The 11956-nt window shown below is 40.6% G+C and overlaps 3 protein-coding genes across 8 annotated transcripts in view; 2 read left to right on the top strand and 1 right to left on the bottom strand.

Moving 5' to 3' along the window:
* The window catches only part of rnf170 (ring finger protein 170), a 6059-nt gene extending 3225 nt beyond the window's left edge, over positions 1–2834 (bottom strand). The window contains exons 1-4 of one of the 6 annotated variants that reach the window (XM_010787958.1): positions 2671–2834; positions 1649–1812; positions 1381–1456; positions 918–1032 (exon numbers count right to left, since the gene is read on the bottom strand). In XM_010787958.1, coding sequence (XP_010786260.1) covers positions 918–1032; positions 1381–1456; positions 1649–1788 — 331 coding nt within the window. In that variant the 5' untranslated portion in view covers positions 1789–1812; positions 2671–2834. The other 5 variants (XM_010787961.1, XM_010787960.1, XM_010787957.1 and 2 more) reach the window with 5 other exon arrangements.
* Positions 2835–3089: 255 nt separating this feature from the next.
* Positions 3090–6113, top strand: gpn3 (GPN-loop GTPase 3). The gene is made up of 8 exons (XM_010787956.1): positions 3090–3275; positions 3441–3549; positions 4011–4178; positions 4269–4393; positions 4491–4606; positions 4710–4806; positions 5476–5604; positions 5733–6113. Exons 1-8 carry the CDS (start codon positions 3228–3230, stop codon positions 5796–5798), a joined length of 858 nt encoding a protein of 285 aa, XP_010786258.1. The 5' UTR covers positions 3090–3227; the 3' UTR covers positions 5799–6113.
* A 63-nt stretch (positions 6114–6176) lies between these two features.
* Positions 6177–8107, top strand: LOC104960023 (actin-related protein 2/3 complex subunit 3-like). The gene is made up of 4 exons (XM_010787955.1): positions 6177–6283; positions 6668–6767; positions 7277–7353; positions 7952–8107. The coding sequence occupies exons 1-4, from the start codon at positions 6278–6280 to the stop codon at positions 8090–8092; spliced, it is 324 nt and encodes a 107-aa protein (XP_010786257.1). The 5' UTR covers positions 6177–6277; the 3' UTR covers positions 8093–8107.
* The last annotated feature ends 3849 nt before the right edge of the window (positions 8108–11956 follow it).

The raw sequence follows: 11956 nt of genomic DNA, 5'->3' as shown, positions 1-11956 counted from the left end.
ACTCTCCGCATATTTCGCAATTCCACCGCATAAAATCACATAAAACCCCCGCATGTTTAATCGCATAATCAAGGATTTTAGCCCGCATAATCAATGATTTTTGCCCGCGTTTTTCTGGAGGGTCTAATTACCCGTCCCCTTGTGTGTTATGAAGGTTTTTATGCATGTAAACGGTCTGCAGAGTCACAAACCCTCAAAGTACACCCTGTAGCGAAGTAAAACTCTAACACAGAAAATAACTTTCTATGCTGCCCCAGAACGCCTCGTTGGACATTTCTCTTTTTCCATTGTTTTCTTCCTGGGTACAGTGACGTGCCCATACCCAAATGGACCAATCCGTGGAGCCGTAACGTTACGTCCGTGGAGCCGCTACGTTAAGTGTGTGAGGAAGTCCGCGGATTGGACCAATCCACAGACTTCCTCACACACACACACACTCAATCTTTTCTCAGCTGCAGCTCCGCCGATTTCTCCTCCCTGAGACGGCGGGACGCGGCGAGGCTGTGAGTCGGTGTGTAAGCACACACACAAACTCCCAGCCAGGCTGCGGGTGTGTGTGTGTGTGTTCGGGCTGGTTTCGGGCTGGGTTTCGCTGTGTCTTGCTGTCTCGCAGACGGCCACTGGACTCACAGGGAGGGGGGCGGCAGGAGCTCCAACAAGCCGTTTAGGACAGAGAGTGAATACACATACTATAAAGAGATGCTGTATGAGAAACCAATGTGAGTTGGAAAATTGCACAATATAAATCTATTTTAGTAGACCTCAACAATGGAATTATGATCAGTAGAAATGGCCATGACATGGGACCTTTAAGTAGTGACAATTACTGATTTGCATCACTTGTTCTTCTTCATTTCATAATGTAACATCTTGGTTTTGCTGAGTTCATATTACTATTATCAGTACTAAAGTCTTACCACAGAAAAGGTGTCCGCAGTTGGTTTCTACAGGCAGTACAGCCTGCTGTAAACACACAGGACAAGACATGTCTGTGTAATACTGTTGCCTCGCCTCCGACTGTGAATTTTCATCCTGACAGAAAAAGCAAACACATAAGTAAAAACATATGAAAGTTTAAAATGTGAGAAATGGTAGAACAGACAATTTAAAAATGAATCTACTTTACAAAAACAGACATGTTTAACTGAGATAAAAGCAGCTTACAATCCTGCAAAAACCATGCAGTTTATGATCTCTATATACAGTATACAGTCTGTTTATGACCCTATTTCCTACCTGCAAAATATATTAATTGTGTTCAAATTTCTTTGAAACATGTACGATTAATGGTAAATAAAAAGTGCATTTCATGTCTTGTCGTTGTTTCTAGACTTTCTTTGTCAACTGTATTTTGGCAGAAAGGCTAGAGCTGTAACGTACCTGCTCTGTTTGGAGCTGCTGTCTCACTGCTCGCACATGCTCTTGATTCTCTGGATGAATGTTCTGCTCCTCTTGTCTGCAAGAAGGCCAAAGGTTAGAAATGTGGCTTTGTAATAGTCCCCAGCGGAAGGTAATGAGTGTAAAAGCACACAAAGCAAGGTAAACAAACAAGGACATTTCTTTTAGAGAATGTATTTGGAAGGCTAATACAAAACACCACATGTATATCCTACTTTACATAAACATCATGGTCAGTATATTAATTTACCTGCAGAGCAGAGTGAGGAGGCCTGCAAGGAAGGTGATAGTGAGTACCACAACAAATAAGACCTGGTTGCTGATGCCCTCAATGAAGGTGTCCTCATCATGGACCAGGTAGTCCAAGTCCCCACATTCATTGTCCTCCATCACCCACACTCATAGCCTACAACACTAAACCAAATGGATACAAAAAAGTGGTTAGCATTTCCTTAGATAGTGTTTCTGATTATATCTATATAACATGATCAAATAGAATACTAACTTAGCTATAACTGCATAAAATAACACAATGTAGTAACATGTTAGTACTGTCATATTCCCTCTATGACAGCTAAGTAGGAGAGTTTTCCATTTCTAAAACGTTTAAACTCATTTAGCAGATCTACGGTATGAAAACCAGTTGCATTATTAGTACTTTCAACACAAGTTAACTAGCTACAAAAGGAGTGGGTCTTGCAGGCTGCTTAACGTTAGCTCATCTTACAAACTAGCTATCATACATTTCAATATATTACCTTATATATATATAATTTCCAGTACCACTCAAATCCAAGATCACACACTATAAGGAAGTCGTTGCTGTTTATCTTGCTTACATTATCAGCTAGCACTGTCTGCCATAAACTCAAAATGCCACACAACTAGCTTAGTTTAGTGTTAGCTCGCAGAGTAGCCTTGACTCGCTAATAATACGCTGTAAGTATATTTATGAATACTGCTGACGTTGATGGCAAAGGGTTTTCGTTTCGATAATGTTAGCACATCCGCTAAAGGAAAGTAGCTAACTTAACGGTAGCGTTATTACATACTGATAAATAGACCAATGGCCGAGTCTTCTAAATCCGAGTTTAACCTGGCCATAATAGCTCGTAGCTAAATCATAAACATAGCTATCCTTTTACCTAGTTACCCAAGAGTCAACGTGTGGCACAAGAGCACAATCCAGTAGAGTACACGTAGCCTAACAACTACATTACAATGCGTTGCAATCATGGTTGCAATGCAACAGGGCGCATGACGATGACATACCAACAAGAAATCCAGCTTTTTCTTAAGGCTAGACTTGCCCAGTCCATTCAAGGTCCTAAATCTTGAAACAATCTCTTTGAATAGGGGACAGATTTAATCAGTTTTGCATGTTGTTTCAGGTAGTTGCGTCTTCTTCTTCCTTCTTCTGGGATTACCTGCTGTCAACGTTTCTAGCAACCAACGCCCTCCACGGGTCAGATGGTGGTTAGTTACTTGTTTCTTTTGGAGAAGCAATTCAAAACAATTTCTTCAAAAGAGAATTCATTTTAATATTACAGCTTGTATACAAAAATATTGAGCTCATTTGCATACACAAGTTAAATATTTAAACCATGTTCTACATTCATCCATCTATCTTTTGTCCAATTCATTTTTATTTCACACTCTCACCAGTAGGGGCCAGCAGTGACCAGTATAATCAGCGCACAGCCGGTTTGACTGACCCTAAAAACAAGAAGAAGGGATAGTAAGGCGTCAGTAATTAATCCAAAAAAACTATAGCTATCTACAGCTAACGATTAAGGGGATTTAACGTTTTAACAACACACTGAGGCAAAATGCCTCGTTTTGCACAGCTCGTGATTGGCCCCGCGGGAAGCGGGAAGGTAAGTTACTCAGTTACACGTGTTGAGATGCCTTGTTATGCTATTCGGCTAAAGCGCTATGCTAAGGCATGAGATTGTCTAGTCATACACATACACATACATGAAGTTGAAGTCATATCGTTTATTTGTATCTGTTTATTGTTGGAATGTTGTGTTACATTTCAGAGTACCTACTGCTCCACCATGCTCCAGCATCTAGGGGCCATGAACCGCTCAGCTCAGGTGGTCAACCTGGACCCAGCAGCTGAGCACTTTGACTACCCTGTCATGGCAGGTGAATACATCATGTTTAGGTTACAAAGTCATTACATTTACTTATATAAAGCAGCCCTATACAACCCACAACAGTGTTACAAAAAAGTAAGTAGAGATTAAAGAGTTATGTTATTACATGCATTTATTGGGTTTAATCCATGATTTAAGAAGTTGTTTTCTAATAACAGATATATAGTTGACTTGGTTCACATAATGTACAGCAACAGACTAAACAAGGATACAGTACAATGTGATCACATCAATGCACTCAGTAATCCTATCAATACAAAAGCATAACAAAGCAATAAACTGGGTATGGTTCCAACAGGCTCATTTAATTGACTTTAGTATATACCGTATATAGTACATACATATTGTGAATAACTTAATACTCTTATCATTTAATACTTTTTGTCACATTTTGCATACTTACGGTTAGTGTTATTGTGTACGGCACCCTCATTGTTTCTGTGTCTGCAGACATCCGAGAGCTCATCCAGGTGGATGACGTGATGGAGGACCCCTCTCTCAGATTTGGCCCCAATGGAGGCCTGGTATTCTGCATGGAGTACTTCGCCAACAACTTTGACTGGCTGGGGGAAAGCCTGGGTCACGTAGAGGATGACTACATACTGTTCGACTGCCCAGGTAAACACCTTGGCACGGAAAGCACTATATTCTCCTAGTTATGGAGCCATGTGTTTACAGCTTGAGCACAGTTTCTTCTTTTTTTTGCAGGTCAGATTGAACTGTACACACACCTCCCTGTAATGAAGCAGCTGGTGGAGCAGCTCCAGCAGTGGGAGTTCCGGGTGTGCGGGGTCTTCCTGGTGGACTCCCAGTTCATGGTGGAGACTTTTAAGGTGACAGATGACCTTACCAGTTCTGAACTAAAGTACACTTGATGTAATTATAACAGCAACCATGAGGTCTCACATCTTCCCTCTTCTCTAACTGCAGTTCATCTCAGGAGTCATGGCTGCCCTGAGTGCCATGGTGGTGTTAGAGATCCCTCAAATAAACATCATGACAAAAATGGACCTGCTCAGTCCCAAGGCCAAGAAGGAGATTGAAAAGTAAGTCTCACACCGGGTGCAGTACAAAAGTCTGGTGTTTTCATCAATTCAACGTTTTCATCTGGAAGCATCTGTAGTTATGTATCCCTTTCTTTTTCACTAGGTACCTGGACCCAGACATGTACTCAATGATGGAAGACACCTCCGATAACATCAGGAGCAAAAAGTTCAAAAAATTGACCGAAGCCATTTGTGGTCTGGTAAGTGACACCCTTAACGTTTGGATAAAAAGGAGTTGTGTGAGATACTTTACCATAGTTGGTGTATGACCTACAGTATATATTGGTCAGCATGACTAAACCTTAATACAGAAGTCATACATTAACACAAATTAACCAATTGATGAAGCGATAGAGCAGCAACTACCATGTTTTTCTTTTAGGTAAAATTACTGTTTTTGTCGTAAGCATTGATATCGGCTCCCCGTCCGATGGCAGTGAACATTTTCCAAAGATGGCATTACTTTTAATCTGATTGTGACCTTTTTTTCAGTGGCTAAAATACATGTTGCTGCTAAAGCCAGTTGAGTAGCACTTGAAATGTTTGGCTCTATGAAACCTGATGTTCTTATATGATTCGGTTTTCTTCAGGGTTGTGTCTTCCTGGTCGAATGTACTTATTGTAAGTCGCTTTGGATAAAAGCGTCAGCTAAATGCAATGTAATGTAACCCCATCCACAGAACCACATGTTGTACTTGTATGCCATTACTCCTGTCTTTTTCTAAAAACTAGGTAACACACTGATTACAGTACAGTACTTCATACAACTCCACTTCAAATCACTGAACTATACTTTTAATATGATACAACATTTGATTATAATTTCGTTTTTATTTTTTATTTGACATTCTATTTGTCCGTGTGTCCAGATTGATGATTATAGCATGGTGAGATTCATGCCTTTTGACCGCACAGATGAGGAGGGTATGAACATGGTATTGCAAAGCATTGATTTCTCAATACAGTATGGAGAGGACCTGGAGTTCAAGGAGCCCAAGGTGACGAAACAAGCAAAACAACTATATCAAACATAATTTAACAACATGATTTAAACTACAATACTTCATATTTTAATATACTAAATGATTCCCTTTGTTGTTTTCCCATTCTTTCCTTTTACCTACAGGAGGTTGATGACGAGTCGGCTGACCTAAATTATGATGAGATTTTTCAAGGCAAAGGGGACAGCTGAGGATACAAAACCAAGAATCAGGGGAAAAAAGAGACTAGAGTTGAACCCAACATTTGAGGCTGAAGACGAACCAGGAATAACAATATCAATTCCTGAGGATAATGACTGCAAGCAAAATAAGAAGAAGGATATGGGCAGAAAAAACTGGCTCACAAGATCATCAATACCTTCCTATATTATGTTCCGAAGTTTTCTTTTGTGCTGTATTGTCATTATTTCAAGACAACGTTTTATTTTAAAGAGTTTTTGTTAAATACATTTATAAAATGCTATATTTTCTAAATAAAATATTACACAAAATAACTATATGACTTCCTGTGTAATTAACCTGGTGTGCTAGCGCCCCCGTGTGGACGGTACGCTACATTACACGTGTCCACTTCCTGTAAAGCTGAAGGGTGGGACAGGCGGAAGCTGGGTCCTGCAGTGCTAGTATTTTTTATTTCGCTGAGCAGTTGGACTGATATTTATCACTCAGCATGCCGGTGAGTAAATCCTACACGATAACTAACGAGCAAAGGCGTATTTTTTAGGCTAAGAGCAAAGCGAATGCATATAAACTCCACTGGATGACAAGGGCCTCCGAGTAAACGATAGCTATGGTGACGAATCTCGTTAGCATATTTGGCTAGCTAAGCTAACATTTTCTATCTATGTTATTGATGTTCTTCAAGTCAGAATTATTGCATTTAACGGGTTTAACCTAACTTACTTTGTTATTATTTATGTATCTATTAAATACATCGTTAGTTGTCGTGATAGTATAGCCGTAAGAGCGGATGTGTCTGAAGCAGAGATGTCACTGATGCTCTGATAAAAATATACCTGGAAAATAAATATCAGTGACAGCACCTTTCTCTTATTTGCAGGCGTATCACTCGAGCCTGATGGTCCCTGACACCAGGATGGTGGGGAATATGGCTTTGCTTCCCATCAAAACCCAGTTCAAGGGTCCAGCCAGAGGAGACGGTAAGTTTTTACGGTCGTTTTAATTATTATAAAGTGGATCCAGTCCCCCATGATTACATAAACAAACATGTATCGTTTCTAATGGCTATTTTGCTACGTTTTTGTCACCTTATGACACTTTCCTCACTTCCTGATAAATGCATTACCCTTATTTCCATATATGGCCTGAAGAGTGCATCCTTAAGTTGTACTTCTTCATTAATGTCTTTAGCTTTTCATTGTCTGTGGAGCTTGATGACCCTCAAAGATTTTGCAGATATTTTAGTATTGTATAGAACAGTTGAAGAGGTAATAGTCAACAGAACAGAATATGTGTATGGTAGTCTTCGTGTGGCCATGATTTACTTGATTTTTTTAAAATGAGTGCATTAGTATGCCACTTTAAAGGTTACTAGAAATTGATTTTATATTCAAACTGCTTAGTCACTTGGCATCTTTTCCATCAAGTCTGTATAAAACACATCTAAAAATTAACCTTTCAGTTATTGATACATTTTTTTCCATTTTAGGCATGGAAACTGACATAGTTGATGAGGCCATCTACTACTTCAAGGCCAACGTTTTCTTTAAGAACTATGAAATCAAGGTAAGCAAGTATTTAAAGTTCATGAACATTTGTTTGCATAAAAGCTAAGGACTATGCTGCCTTTTATATATTCTTCAAAGCAAAAGAGGAAGAAAATAAGTGTCCATTTGTGCTTGTTCCTGAATGTGTTTCCTCTTGCCCACCTCTCTCTCTCTGTCTGTCTAAAGCAGCTCTGCAATTAGTTCTTCCACATGCCCCAGCTTGCATACTTTCCCCCATTCCCCTCAGCAATGCATATTTGCTTTGGGTTCAAACTACATAACCCTTTGCTGTGCAGACCTGACTGGAACTTTTATGGAATTTCTTTACAATAACATTAACGCTTAAGACAAAATACTTTTTTCAGTCTAATTCAAAGTATTTCAGCAGGTAATGTGATTTTAATATATCTAATAATATAATATGTATATATGTTCATTTTAATTCATTTCTTATTTTAAAGGTTACTTACCTGTATATCATTTTATTTTTATCTTTGATTTTATCTTTAATGTTATTAATCTATAATCTGTGCTGTCCTGTTTTTCCTTCTTACCCTGTTGCTGTTAAACTACTGAATTTCCCCACAGGGATTAATAAAGCTCCATCTTATTTTCAGAATGAGGCGGACAGGACGCTGATCTATGTCACACTGTACATTTCTGAATGCCTAAAGAGGCTACAGAAGGTAAGTTGTTCATGTTTACACAGGAAGATGTCTGCAATCCAAGTGATTTTAATAAAAAAGTGGTATGAGTAGCATCAATTAAAAGACTTGTGGGGTTGCGTTCCAATAGTCCATTTAGCTTAGGAACCTTCCTAACCAAGTGAAATGACCCGGAAGTACGTCAGTGGCAGCCATTAAGTGCCGTTCCAATTCTTTAAAGCCTCATCCCAATACCCCTCCTCGACCCCTCCTTTCCCTCACTCGCTTCCCTTCCTTGCATCTTAGCTCCGCCTCCGTAAGATGCGAGCCAGAGACACGAGGAGGTGACGCGAGGACAGAGGAGTCCTCAGGTATTAATTGGGATGTCCTCGTTCACTCAAACGTCACTCTTAAACGACTTCTGTTAATGATGACATGTGCACAGCTGTATCCCCTCGAGTCGGGCTTAACTGAATAACCCCTTAGAACCGGCCCAATTCTGGTTAAATATTTATTTAAATGAATGAATCTTTCTCTTGTTAGTCAAGGAATTCAATGTATGATGGTTGGTCCTGCTTTTGTGTTCCGTTTTGGTGTAAAATGTAGCCTACATTTAAATAGAAATATAATTATAGTAATGTAAAGCCTTTTAGAAATGAATTGCACATAATAATTCCCACGGAGCTGTGAGCACTTATACATTTATGTGANGACACCAGCGACCCAGTATTCATGCGACCTACCTATAAGGAGGCACCTAAGTACCGAAGGATAACTGTGTGTCGTTACGTAAAGGTTTGTAAAACTTATGGCATACGACTTACATAACTAAAAAGTTAAATGTGTGTGGGTGCCGTAGATACGTGCAGACAGGCAGGACCCTTCTCCCTACGGGAGGAGACACGAGAAGGGACTCCAAACGAGGTAAAAGGGGAAATTTGGACCCCCCCCAAAAACGAGGCCTTCAAAAGGAACATGGCTATCACTCCCGTGTCCTGTGCTCCCACAGCATAACAGTACTGACCTCATAAGACATGTTTGACACTTCAGGTGACTCCGTTGTACATTTTTACACACCGTATAACCCGGGATAGTTATGATTATTCGTAACTAACTAACTGAACTTACTACTTATTTGTGCACTCCTCCCCTCATACCTTTCCTCGCCGATAACTTCCCAGTGACGGTTCCACGCACGTGTCTCCGCCTATAAAAGAAATCCCTCGTTGTCTTATTAGTTTGGGAATCCGTAGTTAAAGTATCGTGTTGACAATTATGACCGAGTGTCCGACGACACATACGATCCACATACAGTATGTCGTGGCAATTTATCTGACGAGGTGTCCGGGACGACACATACTCACATAAGGTATGTGATAGTTGATTTAATTTTTTTTTTCCGCCGAATTCATTTGAAATAAAATTAAAAAATCAGTGTATAATGTATCCATAATTTACTCTAGTATAGATATTAACGTACAAAGATTGACGATGGGTACATAACATATGTATTTACATTTGATAATACTTGTAGATTTCATGAGTAACATTTCCAAATTCTAATATTGTATTCATAGGTGTAGTACCCAGTAATTTCAAGTTCCGTCCGCTACCAATTCCATGTCCGGTGTGTTTGTACTTTCGTATAAATTTTTGATTTAAAGACTAGACCTGTAAGTCGTACATCACAAACCATACAAGAAACTTCCGTAGTAATTTTGTAAAGAATTTTCCGTAAGTAACTGCCTTTGGACACCATATGCAATCGGTTTCAAAGCACTCTTGTAAGGCGGGGATTCGACCCTACCGTCAATAAAATATTTTGTGCAATTAAAAAATTATCTTGTACGATAACAATATATTACAATATTCTTTCATTTTCATCGTCATACCGTTATGTTATATACACCGGCTTCGGTGCCTTATTTCTGTTAATCACAGTAAGTCGAAACGGACGGATCAACGTAAGCGTTTGTTTCATCGTTTTTTTCCGTACGAACGTAGTACTTTTGTAGAGCGACGAAAGCATACTTGGGACCTGCTTCATTCCGTGACGCTTGCCCATTCGAATCAAGTGTTGACGGACGCCGTTGTCTGTCGTAACGACGGCGTATTTAAATTCTAGGACGTCGTCTTTCGGCCTCCTTCACGTACGCTACGTTAAGCAACGAAGGGCCCGTCGGCTTCCTATGTAGAAGTAAGGAAGACTACCGCAACGGATAATTCGTGTGAAAAAAAGATCAGTTTATTGACAGCCAGCCATTTGACGGTCTGTAGGTCCTTTTTTCCCTGAGGATCACAGGGAGGGATTTGGGTCAAGAGCGTCATTATGACAGCCGCCGAGCGCACGTTTAGTCGACCTAGGGTAGGGTAGAGGCCTACTGCGGACGTCATTTTCCGAGCCGGGAGCGGACTAAGTATTACAGCGGTACCACGGGAGAGAGATAGACGCATAAGATCATGGACTGCCACCATCTAGGAAAAGGGCATTTAACGTGTGATTTTCTATTAGAGTACTTACAAATAGTCGACTATGCGGCCATTTAAACTAAAATCGCGCGGTCGATTTGGCAGTCGCCCTGGGGCGTACCGTAGCATCAGAGGCGCGTTGCTCACCGATCGTGAAATACGTCGATCGTAAGTTCTTCTCTGTTGCCAAAAGTGTGAGAAGTAGGTAAGTTATAGGTTTGAAAAAAATGAGTTAGGTTTTGTCTAGTAGTACCAGTTGGCGAGGGTGACTGTGCCCGACTGCGCAAACGAAGGGGTTGGCGGCCACTGAGATAGGAGGTAGTTTTTAGTTGAGGAGATTCTCTCCTCCGTCGTCGAAGACACTGTAGTGGAGGAGGAACCGAGCACGTGCTTCCGGGCCGTGACAGTGAGGTGAAGTGCCAGTGTCTCGCCACCGACCGACGAGAGTTTTAAGAATGTACTCGCGTTACGGACGAGGTGCTTCCCGGGCCCCTTTCCACTCAAACCCACACCCCAGGTCACACATACCACCGTTCTCTGAAGAGGCGACACGACGATGTGGGCCCGGTAATCTCCACGGTTATATCGTGATGACTTGATGTATGGATTCTTATGTCACAGTCTTACTTGTTTATAGGTTCTCATTCGCTATGCGGCTTTCGTTACGCTTATTCTTTGTTTGTATAACTCGGTTGTTGTTTTTCTTCACCCACACTTACAAACACTATACGTGTTTTCATTTTCTCTTATCTCTACTGGTCATAACGGTCAAGACAAAAGACAGTCATAATGAAATGACAAGCGAAACAAATAGTTTATAAGAGAATCGAAATCCAGGGACACTCTCTCGACCACGTAGATCCAGGACTCGCAATCCATGACACAGGACCGCAGGATCATCCATGACTCCGGATCCCGGCGTATATAGACACCAAAAAGAAAGAAATTTGGGGAAGCTGGGTTAATCGGAACATGAGAGTACACAGGTATAGACAGAGAGAAGGAAGAAGTAAGATGTCCCCCGACAAACTAAGCCTATATCAGCAAAACTAGGGGCTGAATCTAATCAGCCCTAACTATAAGCTTTATCAAAAAGGAAGGTCTTAAGCGCACTCTTAAAAACGGATAGGGTGTCTGCCGCCCAAACACAAACTGGAAGCTGATTCCACAAAAGTGGAGCTTGATAAGAAAAGGCTCTGGCTCCCATTGTACTTTTAGAGACTCTAGGAACAACCAACAACCCTGCATTCTTGGAACGCAATGCTCTAGTAAGACAGTAGGGTATAATGAGTTCTTTAATCATTCACTTCATTCTATCTTTTATTCTGTAGATTGTGTACATTACTTTTCACTTTACTGCTTTTTGCACTCCTGGTTAGAAGCTAAACTGCATTTCGTTGTCTCAGTACCTGTAACCTGTGCAATAACAATAAAGTTGAATCTAATCTTGAGCAGGAACAAAAGATTTACTTATCTGACATTAAAACCTCTTAAGCCCCACGGACCCGG

Source organism: Notothenia coriiceps, unplaced genomic scaffold (assembly GCF_000735185.1).
Source record: "Notothenia coriiceps isolate Sejong01 unplaced genomic scaffold, NC01 NC01_scaffold00031493, whole genome shotgun sequence".
Classification (NCBI taxonomy): Eukaryota; Metazoa; Chordata; class Actinopteri; order Perciformes; family Nototheniidae; genus Notothenia; species Notothenia coriiceps.
The sequence above is the reverse complement of the archived record's forward strand: the minus strand, read 5'-3'. Positions and strand labels throughout refer to the sequence as shown.